This window comes from Myxine glutinosa, chromosome 2 (assembly GCF_964187855.1).
Source record: "Myxine glutinosa chromosome 2, kmMyxGlut1.1, whole genome shotgun sequence".
Lineage (NCBI taxonomy): Eukaryota > Metazoa > Chordata > Myxini > Myxiniformes > Myxinidae > Myxine > Myxine glutinosa.
Genome location: NC_136262.1, coordinates 106,995,550 through 107,019,388, shown reverse-complemented (window position 1 = coordinate 107,019,388; position 23,839 = coordinate 106,995,550). Strand labels below are relative to the sequence as shown.

The following is a 23,839-nucleotide window of genomic DNA, read 5'->3' as shown; positions in this document are numbered from 1 at the left end:
ATTTCAAACCTTGAAAAGGCACATCCTCGGGTCCCCAGCAATATACCTGGCAAGTTTCAAGTATATCGGACCGGTAGTTGTCGAGAAACAGCGGTCACAGACACACATACACACATACACACATACAAACAGACATACACACATACACACAGAGATTAATGGAATTATAGATAGATGAATTAATATTCGGGTGTCAGTTTCTGAATGACAATATTATATATTTTTATGTAAAAAGGGCACTTATAAAAATAGCGACGAAGGGAGAAAATATAAACAACAACAACAACTACACGGATTAAAGAGGCGGGGCCTTCAGTAGATCTCAATCTCTGATTGGTGCTTCATAACTGTAACGTTTGCTGAGTTAACGAGTCCTCGTTTTATGAAAACATTCTCGTTTCGAAACAAACTTGGTGATTTCGATTTTGCCGAAGTCAATGCTGCTCTCCACTCCACAACCTCCATTGTCGATGTCGTGAGGCGAAGTGTGACGCGCTCTTAAATATATATTTTTTTCTACCAATCCACTCTGTCCCTCTCAATCTCCATCTTTCCCGTTGCATACTCTTCCGGTTTTACCTTCTTCGCTTCCACATTCACATCTTCCTCGACACCGGGAGTTCGACGTCATCAGTGCAGGGCATAGACTGTTTTAATTCCTGAGGCCGTGTCGCGGTCCTTGTCCGTTGTTACTTTCTTGAGATCGGCCGCATTTGTTCTCCGGTACTCGTACTGTAAGTGTAACTGTAAGTGTACTTGTTTGCATCCTCTCACGAAACGAGTTGTCTCGCATTCTGCTGGACTTCTGGGTAATTATATTCAATTCACCTTTATTTTCATCTCTTATTTCGATCCCTGACTTCCTCAGAGTCTCTATCTCTACCCCCGTTCCCCAAATATCTCGATTCTGTGCCCCCCTTTCCCCCTAACGTCATCTTGATCAACAGCCCCCCACCCAGCATATCTCGACACCCAGCTTCCCACCGGGATCTCCATCCACAGCCCATCCGCTCCCCTCTTCCCCCACCCCCCTCCCTCCCCCCCCTGCCCCCAAGCAGGATCTCGATCCCCAGCCTCCCATCCATCATCAGCTTGATCCCCTGCCCCCACTCCCCAAAATCTCCATCCCTTGCCCCCCACCCAGCATCATCTCAAACCCCTTCCCCCACCCAGCATCATCTCCAACCCCTGCCCCTGCCTAGCAGGATCTCGATCCAGTGGGAGTTTCCTCCACAAATGGCCACTACTCTGCTACCTGAAACTCCACTGCATCCACTTGGACAAGAGTTCCAACCCCAGCTTCAGCACCAACCCCAGCTTATTCACACTCTGCAGCAATCTCAACCCAGACAGAAGCATCACCTGAGGCCTAGACCCCAGCCTCAGCCACAGCGACAATTTATGTTCCAGTTACCGAGCCAAGGTCAGAGTGAGATCGCACAGCCGACGCACTCTTTCTCAGTGTGGCTGTCCCAACAAGGGATGACCCCACGATTCGGCCAAGCCGTGGCACGGTACCTGGGCATCCGAGACCTGGCTGACTTGCGCGCCTGCGCCGAGGAGCCGGCTGTACGCGCTGAGTTCTTGGATGCTGCTCGTCGGTTTCTCCCATTTGCATCGTATGTTGCACTTCGGCGCCTTGTCAAGACTGTGACCCCACCACAGCAACAACCACCGTTCTCCCCTGAGAAGGAGCACGTTTACCCCAATAACTCGATTAACACATTTGAAGAAGGAGACAACAGAGAGGCCCTGTTTAAGAGAGAGGAAGAAAGAGGCACACAGATGAAGAGAAACAAAAGAGGAGGCATCGATTTTGAGGGCCATGAGCAGGATTGTAATGGCGAGGGAGGTCGTGATCAGGGCTGGACCCAACAACCGCTGGCATGCTCTTTGCTGCAAGCCATTGTAGAAATGCTGACGAGCCTTGGTCAGGAGCTGCTTCATTCTGCGACGACCTTTTCGCGTCTTCAACCAACTCTGGACACCGAAGAGCGTGCGCCGACTCCGCAGGATTTCCCACCTGGTGGGTTGATTGCATCTTGAGCAATAAGCTTTGTTTGGTCAAGGAATGTTGATCGACTGTTCACAGCTGTGATTCTATTTTTCTATTTGGGGATGGCATTCAGCGACTGTGTGATTTTAAAGGGATTTTTGTAATTTAATTCCGAGGGTGCTGCAAATATTATTTGAACAACGGTTTGTCTGATCATGATGTACAAAGAAACTTCCTTTACTTTTTGAGGTATCGTCCAGCTTTGCACACAGACCTCTCTCTCCGATGCGGAAGTTTTCGTATGTTTTCAGTTTGGAATCATTTTGGACGTGTATATGTCCAGCGCAGGACATCATTCTTGGTAGCCTCGTTAGAGAAAAATTCCTTGCCAGAAGGTGCTCTTTAACGCTTGTTGTCCTTGACAACCAATCAAACCCCGAGTACTGTGCAGCCGTTGCTCTGAAAGCTTCCTTCCATTCCAGGTTCTCGTCTTCCTGTAAGTGCATTTAAAAAAACTCGCTTTACAATGACCCAATCACAGCTTCCCCTTCCCCTTCCCCTTCCCCTTCCAATTCCGTTCCCTGTCCTTTCTCTTGCAGGAAAATTCTAAGATTTTTTTTTTTTTTTTTGCATTTATTTACTTTCCATTGCATTTTTTTATATATTTTATTGGTACACGTTATGGTGCAGCCAAAATATGTGGGCAGTACATAATGAAAGGATTGAGACTGACAAGATGACTCGAGGTACGCACACTCGCCTCTTAGCTGTCTCGCCTGGGTTTGAATCCCGACCCAGCAATAAACTGTCATCCCAGGCTTTCACGGGCAAGGTGATCCATCAATGTTTGTGCCGTCATTCGGATGGACGTTACACGGGCGCCCCATCTGCCATCACTGCCTACATTGGGCATTCCATCAGCGGCACAGCCACACCCTCAGCCAATGATGCTACCCCACAGCCTTGTGCTGCATACGAAAGCAGATATAATCAAAGGACTGCTGATTCGAACGAAATAGGCTCCACTGAGGCCCCTCATGTCTGGGACTTACCTGGAGTAAGTGTACTTCTCTCCAAGGAATATAGCTTGAAAAATATGGATGGCATCTCTTATGCATAACATATAAGGCATATGGCTTTAATTTGTTATTTGTTGCCTTCAATGGGAAAGCAAACAACTAAAATAGGAAGGTGGTGGCATTGGTTTGACAAAGGGCGTGTATGTACCTTGTTGGATGACATGAATGTGTGCCGTTCTCTAGGTGAGGAGATCATGGAAGATGGGGTGATTGTTAATGCCAGAGAGGGGCCAACCGATGCTCTTGCTGCATGTGCAGAGAATGAAGAGAACCATAACTGGGATAACGAAGACTTCATTGATGGTAGTGTATAATAATGATTATTATTATCATCGAGTAAGGATAATGTTGACAAAGCTATCAACAGGATGGTGCAGAGGTAGCACACTTTATTTTATTTAAATCTAGCAAAGGTGCCCGGCATTGCCGGGAAACGCAGAGTCCCTCCTCCCACCACGTCCCCTGCCTCCACCCACCCTACACCTTTCCCTCCCTTCTTCTCGTTCAAATGGCCAAAAATGGTCAGCAGATCTGACACCAATCCCCACCTATTTAATGCTTTGAAATAGATGCATTCTATTGCATCTATAGATGCAATTTGCAAGATGCAATTTGCAAGATGCAATCTGCAGATGCAATCTATAGATGAAATAGACGCAATCCATGGGTCCGTCATAGAGATTTTTTAAAAACAGATGGTTCAAATCTTTGGGTTCAAACCTAAAAGTATCGCAAGTCCCATTCGAGTAAGGAGCTATGAATTAAGATGACAGCAGGAGGGATTATGGGCTTCCATAAATAAATACGTTTCTACATTTGGTTATAAGAATCGCCGATTTCTTAAAATGTGCATATTTGACTCCAACACCGATCCTCAAATCATAAGGCAGATTTATAAGGCAAGCAGACTATGGAGCATAAAATCGCTCCATGCTCCTAATTTGAAAACTATAGAATCTACAAAAGCAAACATTCGAAAGATCAGACATTCGATGATGTGTGAGGAAAGTGGAAAAACAAATTCTGAGTGCTTCATCATGCAAAAACCGTTGCGGTCTGTTCCAAGGCAAGGCATTTTTTGCAGGCCGAAACAAAACTTAAGACCCCTGCGAGGGATAGCGATCTTCAAAAGATCTTCAAAAGGTGTGTTTATACTGTCAAGTCCGTTGCTGATGAAAACCAGCCTTGGACGGATAGCCGAACGGTTAACTCCGAGGCAGCAGTTCGAAACTTGGTGGTACTTTTTGGCGCACGCGGGATGGGAAGGAACTGAGGAATTATCTGTACGAAAGCACACGGGGTAAATCTGAACCCCACAACAAGGAAACGAACACCACAAATGAAATGCAACAATAAAGGATTTAATGAAAATAAATGCAAGAGATAAAAATGAAAGGCGATGTAAAAACTATAATTCCTAATTGAGACGTCTCCACTCGCAGACGCACAATGACATGACAGGGGAAAAGATAAAATAAAAGAAAATCCCTTTTTAATGTGCCAGCACTCGGCTTTGGCTTCAACGAGGACGTGTAGGAGCTGAGTGGTCGGCGATTCTTGAAGCCACCGCGCAAGAAGCGGACAAGATGGCGTGGAGTCGTGCTCTTCAACGTCCCAACGTGAGGTACTTTTCGACGACGCCCTCCTTCGTGTCCCTCTGCTGTCCGAGGAAGCACAACGCAGCCCCTCCCAGCGCCTCCAAGGCGCACCACCGTCGCTAATCCCTCCTCCTCACGCTAAAACGTGAAAGTTGTCCACAACAGTTCCAGGAAAACTCTCCTCGCAAGCGCACTCGGGCCAGACGCAGCCCTGAGCCCGAGACAGAAAGAGTCCGCTCACCATGAAGCCAACCCGAGAGAGAGCGAGTTTGCTTTTTCTTCTTCTTTACTCCCCCTCAAACCTTCGCTCTCACGTCACACCGACGTCATCCCGACCAATCGCCGGGTTCTACTCAATCACTCCATGGTCGGGCTCGACCAATCACCAACTTTGGGGCGTGGCCTTTTTCCTTACTTGATTTGTGAGCGGGGTTAATTGTCGATCGGCAAATGTTCGGGTCTCTGTCGGCCTTTATGCCGGTAGTTGTGGTTTAATGGAGCACTCGTTTGCATGGCCGGCTGAGTGAATGTAAAAACATAAGGGAAAATCACAGGAGGCAATTACATACTGGGAATTATCCTTAAGCCCTATTTAACTAACACAAAACCACCCTCCGTGTGGTGACACATAAACACTCCTTAAGCTCAGTTTGTTTTTCTACTTATGTACATCAAGATGGGCTTCCTACTCGCACATGGGCCATGCTAATTTATACAATCCTATCTCCATTATGGCAATTTGTCCTCGACCCCCACAAACGTAACAATACTCATCCAAGCACCCAGTTTTTATTCATGCATTCCTTTAGAGTTCCCTTAGTATGCTTGCAACATTTCGGGCTGCTAGGATTCATGGTTTTGCAGTGGTGGACAAACACACACACACACACACACACCACACACCACACACCACACACCACACACACACACACACGTCATTACAATCGATGAAGTTTACCGCTAGTAGACGGCTTCTATGTCCTTATTTCTCAAGACAGCGCATGTGGGGTTAGGTGTTCTATGAACTCCCTAATTTTGTTTATTTTTTGCTTTTCATTGACGAGCTTTATTTCATCTGACAAAACGCACTGTATTTTTAAATAATTAATTTAAATAACTTGGTTTTAAAAGTGATCATATGAACGTGACATAGGTATTCTTATGGCTGCAATTTGCTCTTCGCCCTGCGGCCTTTCACATTATTGTTGTGATTTTTTGTAATGATGTGAGGCTATTCTTAATGACTTGAGCTATCATTTTCTACCGTGTCGTTTAACATTTGACATGCATGATGTAAATTTTTATTCTCTCCCACATTTTCCAGAAGGCTATATGCAGGACAGCAAGGCAGCTGTGTGTCCTGAGGATGAAAACCACGAATCGATGATCAAAACTGAGTCAGGTGAGATGGCCTGCACGTGGATTGAGTGCCGGGTGTTGGGGCTGTGTTTGCTTTTCAAACCTGATTGATAAGATTCATTTTGGTTGATTTACAGGGCAGTCTGCTATTTACTAAGTATTAGCCAGTGACTACACACAGCCAAAGGGAGGGGCAAAGTGCCCCTCCCTTTCTATAAGGGATCGTTTCTCTGTATGCTGCTTTTACATACAACAACAACAACAGGCATTTTAAAAGGCCATTTTCCCTGCAAGAGCGGGGGTTAGCCTTGTGGTCCCCATGACAATGTTCTCCATTTTGCCCTATTTTCTGCATCTCCCCTTAACCCCCTGGCCCGCATTTCTTCTTCGACCGTCTTTAGCCAAGTCTTTCTCGGTCTTCCCCGTCATCTACTTCCTTCCACATTCATTTCCATCACTCTTCTCAACCAGTCACTTTCATCCTTCCTCAACACATGACCAAACCATCTCAAACTGTTTCTCTTCACAGCATCTATCACAGGCTCTATTCCCATCATCTTTCGCAATTCATCATTTGTCTTCCTCTCTCTCAACGATACTCCACACATCCACCGAACCATTTGCATGTCCACCCTTTCCATCCTTCCTTGCTGCTCTACGTTCATTACCCATGTCTCCCTCCCATAAATCATAACACTTCTCACACATGCAGCATACACCTTTCCCTTCAGCTTCAACGACACTCGCCTCCTCGTCAGCACGCCACTCAGTTCTCAAAACTTCTTCCATGCACATCTCACTCTAGCAACCGTTGCCGAGTCTGATCCACCTTCTCCATTCAGCATGTCTCCTAGGTAACAAAATGTTTTCACACCTTCCAGCTTTCATGTTAAAGATGCATACAGAGAAACTGTCCCAAAATCTAAAAATGGAAGGAGTGCTTTGCACCTCCCTTGATTTCCATTCAATAAGCAATAAAGGGGCCTTTTCTGTGCCCCTGGCATTTTACCCAAGAATATAAGTTGTGATTACAGAGATGGCAAAACATTTTGCATCAGCCACAGAAAGTGGACGGAGGTTGAGGTTTCACTCCTGTCGATTTGTCTGTTTGTCTATGAGCAGGATATCTCAAAACACTGTTGGTGGATTCGGAAAAAATTTGGTGGACAGGTTGGGTGTGTGACAAAGACTAATTGATTCTATTTTGGTGAAGATCCAGCTCTGGATACGAGGATGTTTTAAGTGATTCTTCACCATTGAGAGATCGGACCAAAAACGATATACAGTACAGTCAGACCCTGCTATTCGCGGGTTCCACGTATTCGTAGTTGATAAAATGTGACCTGTTTCTCTATTCACGGAAAATTGTTCTCCAAATTTGCCGGGTTTTTTCTATTCGTGACCGTGTTCCGCGAATTCACGGTTTTTCAAGGGCGCAAAAAATATATTCACAAGCCGCTAGCTAGACACATTTATAAAACCCATCTTTCACCAGCCATGCATATAAAGCAGCTGGATATACGCAAAAACACATCTTCAACGAGCCGCGAGCATGACCTGCTTCTGCATTCACTGCTGTGTGCTTTGCATTTTCATGGCTTTCGAGGCCGCGAATTTTAGCCGGACTTTATTTGAGAGCTTCGGGGGGTGTTCCACCAGCTGAGTAAACAATTCAACCCCACTAATTATAGAATGCAAATGCTTCATTAAATCTATTACAATTTGCAATTTATGGGAAAGCATCATCAGAGATGTTGCACAATGAAAACGCTATGGTGGATGTTCCATCAGCTATGTAAATGAGTCAACCCCGTGAATTATAGAATGAAAATGCTTCATTAAATCTATTATTGAAATTAGCAGCTAGGCTCAATACGGCATCATCTGATAACATCCCCCACAAACAATGTGCAGAGTATTCACCCCTCCCACAGCTACCCACAATGCCTGCATTCCTTCAATAAATTTGAAATTGTACCTGGTGTTGTCGTTTTTTAATTTTTTATTTGTAAGCATTTTTTATGAAACTGTAATCGTGTGCATTTGCGGTGGAAAACATTTTAAACTTTAAAAAATTTCCTCCATGAATCAGGAACTGCTGGGAACCCATAACGTATTCACCTTTTACCCATTGAAACAATGCTGCGGCATACATTCATGGGATTTTCATCAACCTTCATGGATTATCGTCGACATTCTCAGGATTTGCCTCACCATTCGCAGATTTTGCCTCGCCATTCGCAGATTTTGCCTCGCCATTCACGGTTTGTTCCTCTCTTCGTGGATTTTCACGACTCTGGGGGCCTATCCCCCCTTTTTCCATTGAAACAATGCCCCGCCATTCGCGGTTTCGCAATTCGCGGCATTTTCCAGGAACGTATCCCCCGCTATTAGCAGGGTCCGACGGTATAGCAAGATATCTCAAAAGATGTGAACACATTGGGACAAAACTTGGTGGATGAGTTGGTTCGGTGACAAGAACAGGGCAATTGGATTTTAGCGTGTACAAGGCCGAATGATCCGGATACAGATCCGGCCTATGAGTGGGATACAAAACATAAACTGTTCAGCCTGGTGGAGGTATGCACTCTACCGAGTTCTTTACCGAGAGCCGTTCTAGTTCTTTTCTGAGATATAGGATTGTTTAATGAGTGCTTGTGCCACTTGATTATCTCTTGTCTATAGATTTGGATCAGGAAACTGGGTTCCCTGATGCTCTGGTTGGTTGGGTACCTGAAATGGCTGGTTGGACTGCAGCAGAGGGGAATGGTTGGGACCGCGAAGGAGAGAGGCTGGGACATGAGATCACTTCTGGTAAGTCTTTTATTTAAAAAAAATACAAAAAATAATATGCATGATCGAGGCTTGTGGAAGAGGTAGAGCAAAATGGAAGGGTGGAAACGCCAACAGCGGAGTAGCCTACAAGGGAGAATGAGGTCAAGGGGAGAGGGAGAAGGACACATGGGGGTGAAAAGCTGCACACTAGCTGAATGAAACACAGGAAGTAGACTAGTCAAGGAAGAAGAAAGTGGGGGGAAAAAAAAGGAGTGTTTGGGAATGGGGTAATTTTGGGTTGAAGATGGGGTCCTTCACGTATTGTTTGTTTCCACTCCATCTGACTCAGGCCTTACTTGGCTGGCTAAGCAGTCTTATTTCCAACTAAGATCAGGCCATCCAAATTAACCTCTATATTTAATACAAAATGAACACACAATAAAATATACTTTTAACATGTACCCATTTTGGAAAACGAGTTTTTATTTGATGAGCTGTTATCCATTTTCCCTTCTCTCATTTTTTTGTATACATCATCGAGGCTCGTGGAAGACCTAGAACAGTGAACGGATCAGAACGTAACAGCCAAAAACAGGACGCAAAACACGCATGCATGGGTTGGACATTATGGATAAAGAGGGAAACTCCAAGGAGGGGGGATTTGAGTGTGGTTAACGAGAGTAGAAAAGATCATGGTTTAGGATTGGGAATGATCTAAGATGGTGGTGAACAGCTCTCTTGAAGTACAATATTAACCCCAATCTGTACAGTATTTTTTTTTTTTTTTTTTTTTTTTTTTTTTTTTTTTTGTATACAAGATCGAGGCTCGTGAAAGAGCAAACTCCAATGTTGCCATTTATTAATCTTAAACCCCAAGGTCACTGTTTTCTTTCTTCCCAGCAGGCACTATTTCAGAATGGACCCCCAACAAAACTGGGCTTTCAGAACAAGGCCAATCCAGCACCTTCGTGTCACCATCGACAATCCCTGCGGCGCGGCCATTGCCATCAGGATCCAGGCCAAAGCAGAAATCTCGACCTGCGTTCATGACGTCATTACACACAGGCCCAGGTGGGCGCCCTAAGCCCTTTGCGTGCATCCTCTGTGGTGAACGGTTCACGCATGCCAGTGGCTTGTCACGCCACAAACGGATTCATGCAGAGAAGCCTTATAAGTGTGAAATGTGTGGGAAGGAATTCCTGCTGGCGTACACACTCATAAGGCACAGCCGAATGCACACCTGAAAGAAACGAACACCGGGATGAACCTCAAAACACAGGTGGACTGTCGGCATGACACGATGCACAATAGTTTTTGGGATCAGGAACTTGCAAGTAGAAATTTGACAAGCTCGGAATAGGCTTTACTGGAAGGACTCGAGATGACTATCTTCATAGTCTGTTAACGTCGTAGTTTTGTTTATATACTAACACAGGGCTACTTCGGCTTGTCGGCAATTATAACACAGGGCTTGTCAATTATTTACATCAATGTTTATTTTTTATATATATTTTGTCATTTTATATAACTTCCCTGTTCCAAAGCTCATAGCTTGATTTGACAAAACTATTCTTGTATATCGACCTCCCTTGCTTTTTTTTCCTGGCATCCCTTCCTAACTAGACAGAAAAGAAACAGACTTCCTGTTCCTTTATTTCACTTGTACCTTGTCAACCCATTAGTTGGCTGGCACAAGTCACTCTGGTTCCGGGGGTTTAAGTTTCCTCCGTCTGGTTCCGGGGGTTTAAGTTTCCTCCGTCTGGTTCCGGGGGTTTAAGTTGTCTCGATCAGCACCTCATGTAACATAGCGGTGCTGTTTGCCCGAGTTACGTCTGCGCAGGCGTGCGTTACACGGCATGAAAGATTTTTGCAAGGACGCTATAATGGCAGTCCCACTGACGTTGCCTGCTGTTTCCATTAATGATTTGATTACTCAACCACAAGATGGATGGAAAGAACGCGTGCGACGACGACTGAATGTACGACGTGATGGCGCCGGCGACGGTTTGTCGTCGTCTCACTGACGTCGGCAATGACCACACGGTGCACACATTGCCACTCTTGGTCCGAGAAGCGTTGTTCGAGTCAGATTTTCGAATCCCGAACAAGTTCCCGGAGCAAAATGCAGCGATTGGAGATGTTGCCGGCCATTGCGGCCTGCCACAAACCTGCTCATGGAGACAAGGTATTAGAACATCTTGATTTTTCATTTGTGGAGATTGTTCTACTTTTTCAAGGTGCATTTGCACAATGTTGTTTGACTTTTTGTTGTTCTTGTGGATATCTTTCATCGTCAGAGAGTAGGCCACCGAGTAGCGTTTTTTTGGCCTTAAAATGCCTGTTGTCAGAGAGTAGGCCATCAAAAAACTTTTCTTTGGATAAGAAAATGTTGGATAAACTGACTTCTTCTTCTTTTTAGTCTAGCTCCTCTGTTTATACTTTATAACGTCCTTTTCTTCGTCAGAAAATGATTCTGAATACAGTTTAACACCAAAGCTGTAACTCTTACAGGTAGGAAATGTTTCCTGAATATAATTAGTCACAATATCCACCATTTTGTTTGGCTTTTCATGTTATTAGTCATAAGTGTTATGTTTTGTCATGACACATTTACACTACTCACAATAAGTTAGGGATATTGTGGGAGTGAGTTTATTTTTTTTATAGGGGTTAGGGTTAGGGTATTGAAATCAAGAATGCTGTGTTTTTTCACACCCATTAATAACCATAGAATTAGGACCAACAACTTTTTCCAACATAATTAATACACAAAATCAACCACACCGAAGAACCTGCCAATCCCTAACTTATTGTGAGTAGTGTATTTTAAATTTACCTTTGATACTTGCCGGAACATATGTGTAAGGATGGGTTCCCTTACAAGGATCTTATTTATATGAGGATGCCATTTGGCCCAAAAATCCCAAACTTTTATTCACAATCTATGGTTTTGTCCGTGTTGTATGTTTGTTAAATGCTGAGTGTCGATCAAGGAAGCAGCACGTACCATTATTAAATAATTTGGTATGAATCTTCCGGGGTTCAAACCACCGACCTCCTAAGACGCGGAGCGGACGCTCTAACCATTACTGTACCAAGGAAGTTCATCATCTTCTTCTTCTGTTATTTCCGTGTAAATATTCCGTGTAAATTTGCAGTGTTAGTAAATATTTTCTTACAACTTGTTTTCAATGCTTTGCGACAGGTTGTAAATCCAAGATATCGCTATGAATGTGTTAAATACGATGTTGATGATCACAAGACATTTATTTATACCGTCTCGAGCGTTGCAGTTTACTTTTGATATTCCCAACCGAATAATAGTGAATATGCTTGTAGTTTCGTGATTGGTCTACAGTTGATCACCACTAATGACTAAACCACTAATCTGCTGTGATTTTTAATGTGTTGTGATACTCGTTACCGCCGCACCGAAGGTTGTCTGTGAGCAGAATATCTCAAAAAGTTGTGGATGGATTGGGACGAAAGTTGGTGGAGAGATTGGTTGTGTGATAAGGGCGACTTTGTTGAATTTTTGTTAACTAGCAACGGTAACCGCCCTATGGGCAGGGCTTCAATTGGGAGGCCCAAATGAAAAGGCAAAATATCAGAAATTGAAGGCTTTTTTTTATTTTAAACGATTCATATAAACATCCGTTAAATCATATCACACACAAATCATCAAAATCTAAACAGTACATGGCGCTCATTTTGAAAAAAGATTGAATTCTGCAAAACGAAAGTGGCTGCTACATGTCTTTCTCAGTCGCACGTTTATATGTGAAGAGTGCGGGCCGAATCTGTAACACGGAAGCGGCCGCTACACCTGTTTCTCAGTCGCTTTGCACACGCTGCCGTGTTACTTCGGAGCCGCATGTTTATATCGGAAGAGTTCGTCAGGAGTCGATCTACTCTCTCCTGGTACGTAGAATATACAGTATTTGTAGAATTTCAACAAAAGCCACATCACTGTTCATATCGGTAAATATTATTCCATTGTGTTTGGAAAAACTGGAAAATTGGAAAAATTGGAAAAACAATATAGCCTATTTTAGTCCCAGGGGTCCCAGGAATACCCACCCAAAATATCGTTGCGATCGGTTGAGCCGTTTTTGCAGTACCTTCGAACGGACGGACGGACATTTGGTGAATTATAGTAAGATATCCGGATCTGAATACTATAATTTTCCAAGTGATTCTTCACCATTCAGTGATGGGGATAAAACTATATGTCGCATGATATCTCAAAAGGTTATGGACGGATTGTGACAAAACTAGGTGGATGAGTTGGATAAATGACAAGAACAAGCCGATTCGATTTTGGTTCATGTCCAGATCCAGAGCCGGCCTGTCTGTGGGATACAAAATGTAAACTGTTCTACCGAGTGACGTTCTAGTTAATGATGTGTTCAAAAGACGGTTTCTGAAATTGTGCTCTTCCAGAACTGGGACTGCAGTCTGCACTCTTCTTTGATGAGGTTTTTGTTCGAAGCAAGAACCTCCTTTACACCCGAATTGTCAGCTTCTCCTTGCTTCCCATGGTAGTTAGTAGACTCGTTCAACTTCCTCTTCTACCCGTCTGCCGATGCAGACCACCATCGGCCTTTGTGAGAAAGATGAGCTCTTCATTCTTCTTATGCATCATCAGAAATATTTTGTTGTCAATCGAAGCATACAGTACGTCCAGGCAAAATCTGCTCTTTATTACTTTGGCTTTCTTTGCGGTTAAAGGCCATCTATGCATAACGTCTGCAAATATGGAAAAAATATAACCTGCCTTCCCTCTCCCCCAGAAGAAAGACTATATTGATGCATTGGCCTTGTTTCAGTACACCTTTATATTTTAATATATACAGTGTATATGAAACCCGTCTTCAAACTCCATACACTCTTTTCATTTTTCAAGCTGACAATGCACCTTCTATCACACTCATTTTGTCCCCAGTCTAAACCATCGCTGCCTTCGACCATCCTTTATGGTGACATTGTGCCTTTAACTCTCAATGTGTTTGTTGAAAGTAAAATGTCCTTTGTTTCTAAAAGAGTCGAATTTGCTGATGTCGAGTGTATGGATGTTTTAATTATTGTAAACTTTGTGTGCATGACCGAAACTCCATTGCAAACGATGCATTACAAAGTGTCTTACGTGATCGTTTTCCATCATTTACTGACTTTAGACCAAAGTGAGGATGTGAGATCACAATGGTACCAGTGCTAGGTAAACATGCACTCGGAAATTAGATGCGACTACATTCCATCATGTACCTACTTTTTAGCAAAGTGAGGATGTGAGGTCACAATGGTCCTATTGTTAGGTAAACATCAGATCTCGTTACAAACTGAAATGTTGTGGAGCGTACACCCTGCTTTGAAGAGGACATTAAACCGGCCGTTCCCTTTGCTTGCATCACTTGTGAAAGATCTTATCATTTACTGCACTCCAAAGCAATACTTTTCAAACTTTTTATTTATATATTTAATTTGGGGCAAATTTTCGAGTTTGCTCGATCCACATCGCACAGCGAACCAGATTTTACCATGCAATTGGAAGGAAGAGTTAATCTGACCTTTTTCCACCCAGAAGAGCAAACGACAACCGACTGCATTTTAAAAATTTGAATGGTTTACGAAATATTACAAACAATGATATAAATTAATTTTAAGTTTAATTTTGAAACGAAATACTCATTGCTTTTCAGCCTGAGAATATAAACTTTTTAAAATTGTTTTTGTATATTAAGTCGAGGCTCATGTAAGAGCTAACATATGGAACATATAATAAAGGGAGCGGGAGACGAGGAGGAGAGAGAGGGAAGCACAACAGTAGAGAACACGAACATTAGGAGATCTGTGGAAGAGAGAAAGGGCTGGGGTGGGGTACATGGGATAAACAAGATGGACACTACAAGGACTTTCAGGAAAGAAAACGTAATTTGAAGGAGCTGTGTTTCAGGTGGATGAACGGGGGTAGAAAAGATCAAGGTTTTGTATGGGGGAAGATAAAAGATGGTGGTGAACAGTTGAAGACCTGGAGGGAGGAGAGGGATTGAAGAGAGTGTGGGAGTTTGTTCCAGAGGTGGGAGAAAAGGGGAATGAAGGAGTGAAGGTGAGCAGAGTCTTGATTTTGGCAGTTTCACCAGAAGAGGGTTGCTGGCAGATCTTGTGCGTCCTGCAAGAATATTTGGGGGACAGAGCTCGGGGAGCTAGGCCGGAGAAGAGTCTGTGGAAGACAGAAAGACCACCAAACCTGCCTGTGGTGAGAGAGAGAAAGGCCCTCAGAATCAGCTTCATCACGGGAGATTCCAATGATTCTGAAAGCTTTGGTTTATACAGCGTGAAGCCGAGCTCGGTGTGAGGCAGGATCACCAGCCCAGAGGGGAGAGCAGTATTCCATTGAGCTGTGGATGAAAGCTTTTCATGTGGTGAAGAGCTCTGGTGTGCCCAGAAAGGACTTCACATGACAGAAGATGCCCAGTCAGTGACTGGCTTTGGAGGCCAACCTGGAAATGTGGTTTTCCCAGGAAAGTCATGGCAGATAGTGAGTCCTAAAAGCTTGAGCGACAAAACTTCCTCGAGAGGATTGTTGAAAAAGAAGATGGGAGGGTTTTCCAGACGGTCTTTTCGGAGAGACATCGTGAGGGTGTGAGATTTGTCAGGATTGATACATGTTTCATTTGTTTTACCAGTTTGGGATTTTGTCCAGGTCTGCTGAGAGTGAAGAGGCTACTGCTTGTCTATCTAAGGATTGAGATATAGAGCAGCAGAAGGTGGAGTCATTAGTAAAGATTTAGAAAGGATTTTGCAGAGTGTCGAAGCGATCATTAATGAAGACCAGAAAAAGCACATGGCTCAGTACACTGCCATGAGGATCTCCAGCCTGGACAGGAAGAGGGGATGAGAGAATTCCATCTAGAGCCACATGTTGACTATGACAGGAGAGGAAGTCTGCAAGCCATGCGTGGAGGTTTCCATGGATACCATAGGAGGAGAGTTTGGTGAGCAGAGCGGGGTGCCAGACAGTCGAAGGCACGTGATATGTCAAGGGAGACGGCTCTGATTTCCTGTTTGACATTGAGGACCTCCATCCATTGTTGACAGCAGAAGCAGCATGTCCAGAGTAGAGTGACCAGGTCTGAAACCAAATTGATGGTCAGAGATCAAGCCATTGGAGAAGAGGAAGGGTTTAATATCAGAAGCAATGATGGATTCCATGACCTTGCTGATAATTGGGAGAAGGCTGATTGGTAAACTTGATCCTTTTGAAAACACTTCTTTTAAATATGTCATTAAAGATCAGAGGGCAGTCAAATTATTTATTTGTGTGTGCTCCTAGTAGGAATCAAGTGAGAAATAGAAGGCCCAAACTTTAATTTGGCACTAGTGAGAAACTTGCGCCTGCCTGGAGAAAACGAGGCACTCAATGTTCGATTCAATGCTGGGAAGAACCACCTTTGGAGGCCATTTTTCCCCGCAGAGCAGGGGTTGGCCTTTTTTGGGAACCATGGTCCCCTTTTTGAAGCGATGTTTTATGGCCGGATGCCCTTCCTGCCGCCAACCCTATTAGTCGACTCTTGCGACAGGGAATTACCAGAGAGCTGGTACTCAATTTGCCGACCTCAGAAGGATGACAGGCTGAGTCAACCACCCTGGCGTTAATTCAGCGATCGACCGGGATCATGTGACAAGGACGAAATGATTCGATTTTGGGGAAGATCTGAATATGGATTCGGAAACGAGAATTATTTAATTTTTTAAGTGATTCTTCACGAGGTACGACTAAACTTGGTAGATGAGTTGGTTTAGTGACAAGAAAAAAAGCCGATTAGATTCTGGTTCAGGTCCGAATCCAGATCTGGCCTATCAGTGGGATAGAAACCATAGATTTTTCAGCCTGGTGGAGGTATGCGCTCTACAGGTACCCAGTGGAGGTACCCAGTGCCGTTCTAGTTTCTCCATGTCTTCCATACTTGCATCGAAATACTCTTTACTCAATTCTACTAATTTTAAACATCGGTGACTTCGACTCAATGCTGGGAAGAGCGACACAAACTTCCTGACCCAGACTCTGTACACGTGCCCTCTTGTTCTTCTTTAGAAGTATCATTGTTGAGAAGCTCACTTCATAAAAGCATGTTGTTTAAAATGGCAGCAATACATCAATGGTATGATCGGAGATGGTTGGATACTCGTTTTTTTTTTTTTCGACTACAGCCAAAATGGGTCCATTGGCATCTCACTGAACTCGCTGAGCAGACTACGTACACCTATTTTCTCCCTAAACTCCATCGAAGCCACAGGCTTTGCCCCCCCCCCCCCTCCCTGTACTTTGACATCTTCAGTAATGGTCATGTCTTTTTTTTCTGGAGAACCTGAACCTACGAATACAGTTATACCCTCATATGTGGTCTTTCTTCCATTGTCGGACTCCACTGGCTCACCTGGAGCATAGTTCAGGTGAGTTTATGGTATGATGTGTTGACCATAAACACTTGCAACTTCTTCTTCGAAACTGCTGATGGAATCGTGACTAAACTTGGCTAAAATGTTCTTTGGGGTGGTCGGATTATAGTTTGTTCGTGGCATCCTTCCCCTCCATCTATTAGTAGATCATCGCAAGGGTTAAAGGTACCAAAAGTACTTGAATTTCGATCTCGTTTGGCCGCCATTTTGGATTACAGGAAAACCTCGAACAATCTTCTCTCAAACTGCTCAACTGATCGATGTGAAACTTTGAATTTGTGATCAACTACACGTGTGCAATATAATTTTATATCAATTATGTCATTGACCACATGGTCTGGCTGTCATATTGGATCAAAGAAAAACCTTTTAAATTGATCTCTAAAACTGCTTAACCTACCAATGCAAAAATTAAACTAGTACGGCACGCGTTAGAGAGCGTACCTCCGCCAGGTGAACAGTTTGCGTTTTGTATCCCAGAGTAGAGCAGAAAATCACAATACAGAATCACATTTAATCAAAATCATCCGTCCACAACTTTTTGAGATATCCTGCTTTGTATCGTTTTTGGCTCCTGTCTCCCATTGGAGAAGAATCACTTAAAAATTCAACTATCCGGATCCATATTCAGATCTTCACCAAAAATTGAATCGATTCTTCCTTGTCACACACCCAACCTGTCCAACTTTGGCGTTGCACTTCATTACAATGGGCCAATTTTGACACAATAGGAAGTGACGTCATCATCGTGTAGATGGGTAATATCTCGGAAGCAAAGGCTCAGAGAGAGAATCCCCCATATGTTGTGACTGTTGATGTCCTGTCTGTGACATCTCGTCGCCCCTTGCCCTCCCCCTGCTGCCCCTTGCCCTCCCCCTGCTGCCCCCTTGCCCTCCTCCTGCTGCCCCCGCTGCCCCCTTGCCCTCCCCCTGCTGCCCCCTTGCCCTGCCCCTTGCCCTTCCCCTGCTGCCCCTTGCCCTTCCCCTGCTGCCCCTTGCCCTCCCCCTGCTGCCCCTTGCCCTCCCCCTGCTGCCCCTTGCCCTCCCCCTGCTGCCCCTTGCCCTCCCCCTGCTGCCCCTTGCCCTCCCCCTGCTGCCCCCTTGCCCTCCCCCTGCTGCCCCCTTGCCCTCCCCCTGCTGCCCCCTTGCCCTCCCCCTGCTGCCCCCTTGCCCTCCCCCTGCTGCCCCTTGCCCTCCCATTGAGTGGACCGTGGGTTGAGGTTGTGGAGGGTGCGTGCTCATTGATTGGCTGACAGGTACGCACATTCGCCTCCAGGTTGTCGAACCTGGGTTCGAAGCCCGACCCAGGTATAAACTCTCATCACGGTGATTCGATCAATGTCCCTCGGATAGACGTTAAGCCGGTTGTGACGTCTGCCAGCATTACTTTAGTGGACGTTAAAGATCCCACGGTGTATCACCGTGAGCTCCTGGACGATGTGCACGAGAACACAGCGTTGCGAAGCAGGAGTTGATGGAAGTTTTGGTACACGGTAGAGTAAGAAGCACAGCTCGGTTAATCGAGCGAAGGAAACGCACGGTCGGGATAAATCACGGGCAAGTGGGTGCAGGGGAGGGGGAGTGTGGAGCCAAGGACACCGCAGGGTGGGGCACAGCATTGGCCAGGACACGGCAGGGTGGGGCACAGCCCGGAAAGACACGGCAAAGAGGGCGGGGCACAGTGCGGAAAGACACGGCAAGAGGGCGGGGCACAGTGCGGAAAGACACGGCAAGAGGGCGGGGCACGGTGCGGAAATACACGGCAAGAAGGCGGGGCACAGTGCGGAAAGACACGGCAAGAGGGCGGGGCACAGTGCGGAAAGACACGGTAAGCGTGTAAATCACGGAAAGGGGTAAACCGTAGCGAGAGGGTAACACACGGCCCTGGAACGACCGAGAGCGAAGAGGAGGAACCACAATGAGCGCACGTAAAGCACAGCAAGGAGGCTCGTTCGGCACGGCTCGAAGCCTCGAAAGTGAAGGCACGGTAACGTGGTCGGTTCGTGTTGGGTTTTTGGGGACGACATCTTGGCGCGTGTGTGCATACCGTGCGCACGAGATGACATGTTTAAAAGATAACGACACTCGAGGTGGGTTACACTGTCGTGGCATGGTACAGCACGGTACGGCCTAGTCGCCAACGAAGCCTGCCGGCTGGATTGTGCGGGAGCCGGGAGGGGGTTCATGGGTGGTGGTGGTGGTGGTGGGGGAGCAATGGGGAGGGAACTAGGGCTGGATTTGTAATGGGGAAGGTTTCGAACAATGGGAGGGGTTTTGGGGGTTAAGGCGAGGTGGGGATCATCATTGTAATGGATCTACACAAAGTCGACAGGTTACGATCGATTGTCGTCCATTTAATCCTCACGAGTTCACGGTCGTGACGTCACAGATCGAGTGTAACTCACCGGAAACGGAAATAGACCGGCGGTCACGTGGTATCGGCCTTGAAGGCGGTGCTTGCCCGTCCGTAAACGTGACCTGACGATGATTATAATCTGGGAATAGAGATTGAAGGCCACACGGCATGGAGGGACAGGACGTCCTTTGAGATACAAGAAATGTAAAGATGCATTGATTTTGATTTCAAGGATTTGCCCTGATATTGATAATGATTAGTAATTCATGAACTATTACAAAATCAATGATGGTTATCACCTGATTTGAGGGATTGTATTTGTACACAACGACGAGGTCAAGGCTCATGGAAGAGCGAGAATGAACAGCAGAAAGAGAAGGGGACACACCAACATCAGGACTGAAGGACAAAATAGTGGGAGAGTTGGACAAACAAGAATGTGGGATTGGGGAGGACAAGATGGATACAGAAGCAAAATCTCAGGAAGGAAAGAGAAGGGATTGGGATGGGGTGGGTTTATGAGGGCAGAAAAGATCATGGTTTTAAATGGGGGACCACCTGAGATGGTGATGAACAGTTGTCTTGAAGACCCGGAGGGAAAGAATGGGATTGAAGAGGATGTGGAAAGTGGTTCCACAGGTGGGAAAAGAAGAACAGATGAATGGAGGTGAGCAGTGATCCTGGATTTAGGTAGTTCAGCCAGGTGAGGGTTGATGGTGGGCCGTGTGAGTCCTGCACAAACCTGGTGGAGAAGGGGGTGACGGAGAGGGCAGAGGGTGCAAGACCAGAAAGGTGGTGGAAGACAGAGACCTGAGTAGACTCATGTGCAAGGCTCATTTAGCACATCATCGATGACAAATCTTATCAACAGCAGCAAGTAAATAGGTGGTTACGGATTTTAACCTTGTCATTTGAGGTTATGGGTTTTGACCTTGTCATTTGTGGTTTTGGGTTTTAACTTTCTCATTTGTGGTTTTGGGTTTTAAGTTTGTAATTTGTGGTTTTGGGTTTTAAGTTTGTCATTTGTGGTTTTGGGTTTTAACCTTCTCATTTGTGGTTTTGGGTTTTAAGTTTGTCATTTGTGGTTTTGGGTTTTAAGTTTGTCATTTGTGGTTTTGGGTTTTAAGTTTGTCATTTGTGGTTATGTGTTTTAACCTTCTCATTTGTGGTTTTGGGTTTTAACCTTCTCATTTGTGGTTTTGGGTTTTCAGTTTGTCATTTGTGGTTATGGGTTTTAACCTTCTCATTTGTGGTTTTGGGTTTTCACCTTCTCATTTGTGGTTTTGGGTTTTAAGTTTGTCATTTGTGGTTATGTGTTTTAACCTTCTCATTTGTGGTTTTGGGTTTTCACCTTCTCATTTGTGGTTTTGGGTTTCTCATTTGTGGTTTTGGGTTTCTCATTTGTGGTTTTGGGTTTTAAGTTTGTCATTTGTGGTTATGGGTTTTAACCTTCTCATTTGTGGTTTTGGGTTTTCACCTTCTCATTTGTGGTTTTGGGTTTCTCATTTGTGGTTTTGGGTTTTAAGTTTGTCATTTGTGGTTATGTGTTTTAACCTTCTCATTTGTGGTTTTGGGTTTTAACCTTCTCATTTGTGGTTTTGGGTTTTCAGTTTGTCATTTGTGGTTATGTGTTTTAACCTTCTCATTTGTGGTTTTGGGTTTTCACCTTCTCATTTGTGGTTTTGGGTTTCTCATTTGTGGTTTTGGGTTTCTCATTTGTGGTTTTGGGTTTTAAGTTTGTCATTTGTGGTTATGGGTTTTAACCTTCTCATTTGTGGTTTTGGGTTTTCACCTTCTCATTTGTGGTTTTGGGTTTCTCATTTGTGGTTTTGGGTTTTAAGTTTGTCATTTGTGGTTATGTGTTTTAACCTTCTCATTTGTGGTTTTGGGTTTTAACCTTCTCATTTGTGGTTTTGGGTTTTCAGTTTGTCATTTGTGGTTATGGGTTTTAACCTTCTCATTTGTGGTTATGTGTTTTAACCTTCTCATTTGTGGTTTTGGGTTTTAACCTTCTCATTTGTGGTTATGGGTTTTAACCTTCTCATTTGTGGTTTTGGGTTTTAAGTTTGTCATTTGTGGTTTTCAGTTTTAAGTTTGTCATTTGTGGTTATGTGTTTTAACCTTCTCATTTGTGGTTTTGGGTTTTAACCTTCTCATTTGTGGTTTTGGGTTTTCAGTTTGTCATTTGTGGTTATGGGTTTAACCTTCTCATTTGTGGTTATGTCATTTGACCTTGTAATTTGGGGTTATTGGGTTTGACTTTGTCATTTCGGATTACGGTTATGGGTCATTTGTGGTTATGGGTTTTGACCTTATTATTTGTGGTTTTGGGTTTTAACCTTCTCATTTGTGGTTTTGGGTTTTAACCTTCTCATTTGTGGTTATGTCATTTGACCTTGTAATTTGGGGTTATTGGGTTTGACTTTGTCATTTCGGATTACGGTTATGGGTCATTTGTGGTTATGGGTTTTGACCTTATTATTTGTGGTTATAGGTTTTGACCTTGTAATTTGTGGTTGTGGGTTTTAACCTTATTATTTGTGGTTATGGGTTTTGACCTTGTCATTTGTGGTTATGGGTTTTGACCTTGTCATTTGTGGTTATGGGTTTTGACCTTGTCATTTGTGGTTATGGGTTTTGACCTTGTCATTTGTGGTTATGGGGTTTGACCTTGTAATTTGGGATTATGCTTATAGGTCATTTGTGGTTATGGGTTTGATTTTGTAATTTGGGATTATGGTTTTTATCCCTGTCATTTGTGGCCTATCGGTTTAACTTTCTGTTTTACACCTGAGTGTGGCACCAATAGGTCCTTGCACACCTTCATTGAGGTGGTACCAGAACCATTATTTGGCATGAACTGCATTACTCGGACCACGTCTCGTGTTTGTGGTCATCGAGAACCATCAAAACATCTCTCTACCTCTCCTTCTCTCTTTCTCTCTTTCACTCTTTCTCCCTCCCTCTCTTTCTCCCTCCCTCTCTTTCTCCCTCCCTCTCTTTCTCCCTCCCTCTCTTTCTCCCTCCCTCTCTTTCTCCCTCCCTCTCTTTCTCCCTCCCTCTCTTTCTCCCTCCCTCTCTTTCTTCTCCTTCGCCCCCTCTCTTTCTCCCTCTCTCTCTTTCTTCTCCCTCTCTCTCTTTCTTCCTCCCTCTCTCTCTTTATTCCTCCCTCTCTCTCTTTCTTCCTCCCTCTCTCTCTTTCTTCCTCCCTCTCTCTCTTTCTTCCTCCCTCTCTCTCTTTCTTCCTCCCTCTCTTTCTCCCTCCCTCTCTTTCTCCCTTCCTCTCTCTCCCTCTGTCTCTTTCTTTCTCCCTCTGTCTCTTTCTTTCTCCCTCCCTCTCTTTCTTTCTCCCTCCCTCCCTCTCTTTCTTTCTCCCTCCCTCTGTTTCTCCCTCCCTCTCTTTCTTTCTCCCTCTCTCTCTTTCTCCCTCCCTCCCGCTCTCTCTTTCTTCCTCCCGCTCTCTCTTTCTTCCTTCCTCTCTCTCTTTCTTCCTCCCTCTCTCTCTTTCTTCCTCCCTCTCTTTCTCCCTCCCTCTCTTTCTCCCTCCCTCTCTTTCTCCCTCCCTCTCTTTCTCCCTCCCTCTCTTTCTCCCTCCCTCTCTTTCTCCCTCCCTCTCTTTCTCCCTTCCTCTCTTTCTCCCTCCTTCTCTCTCCCTCTGTCTCTTTCTTTCTCCCTCCCTCTCTTTCTCCCTCCCTCTCTTTCTTCCTCCCTCTCTCTCTTCCTGCCTCTCTCTTTCTTCCTCCCTCTCTCTTTCTTCCTCCCTTTCTCTCTTCCTCGCTCTCTCTCTTTCTTTCTCCCTCTCTCTCTTTCTCCCTCCCTCCCGCTCTCTCTTTCTTCCTCCCTCTCTCTCTTTCTTTCTCCCTCTCTCTCTTTCTTCCTCCCTCTCTCTCTTTCTTTCTCCCTCTCTCTCTTTCTCCCTCCCTCCCGCTCTCTCTTTCTTCCTCCCTTTCTCTCTTCCTCCCTCTCTCTCTTTCTTTCTCCCGCTCTCTCTTTCTTCCTCCCTCTCTCTCTTTCTTTCTCCCTCTCTCTCTTTCTTCCTCCCTCTCTCTCTTTCTTTCTCCCTCTCTCTCTTTCTCCCTCTCTCTCTTTCTCCCTCTCTCCCGCTCTCTCTTTCTCCCTCCCTCCCGGTCTCTCTTTCTTTCTCCCTCTCTCTCTTTCTCCCTCCCTCCCGCTCTCTCTTTCTTCCTCCCTCTCTCTCTTTCTTCCTCCCTCTCACT

General features: G+C 44.9%; 2 protein-coding genes across 15 annotated transcripts in view; both read left to right on the top strand.

Moving 5' to 3' along the window:
* Positions 1 to 314: 314 nt before the first annotated feature.
* Positions 315 to 11,358, top strand: LOC137421448 (uncharacterized). 7 transcript variants are annotated; one of them, XM_078772759.1, is made up of 6 exons: positions 315 to 485; positions 1,206 to 2,026; positions 3,259 to 3,378; positions 5,998 to 6,075; positions 8,718 to 8,846; positions 9,711 to 11,358. In XM_078772759.1, the coding sequence occupies exons 2-6, from the start codon at positions 1,237 to 1,239 to the stop codon at positions 10,049 to 10,051; spliced, it is 1,458 nt and encodes a 485-aa protein (XP_078628885.1). In that variant the 5' UTR covers positions 315 to 485; positions 1,206 to 1,236; the 3' UTR covers positions 10,052 to 11,358. The 7 variants fall into 7 exon arrangements, with proteins under 7 accessions (XP_078628885.1, XP_067963626.2, XP_067963627.2 ...); XM_068107525.2 differs by having other exon boundaries at positions 332 to 809; positions 1,203 to 2,026; positions 9,708 to 11,358; XM_068107526.2 differs by having other exon boundaries at positions 344 to 485; positions 9,708 to 11,358.
* A 7,588-nt stretch (positions 11,359 to 18,946) lies between these two features.
* The window catches only part of LOC137421449 (uncharacterized), a 30,200-nt gene continuing 25,307 nt past the window's right edge, over positions 18,947 to 23,839 (top strand). For 2 of the 8 annotated variants that reach the window (XM_068107532.2, XM_068107530.2), the window contains exon 1: positions 18,947 to 19,248. In XM_068107532.2, the coding sequence (XP_067963633.2) occupies positions 19,185 to 19,248 (64 nt within the window). In that variant the 5' untranslated portion in view covers positions 18,947 to 19,184. Of the gene's footprint in view, positions 19,357 to 19,696; positions 19,827 to 23,839 lie in introns of those variants that run through there. The other 6 variants (XM_078771393.1, XM_068107533.2, XM_078771391.1 and 3 more) reach the window with 5 other exon arrangements.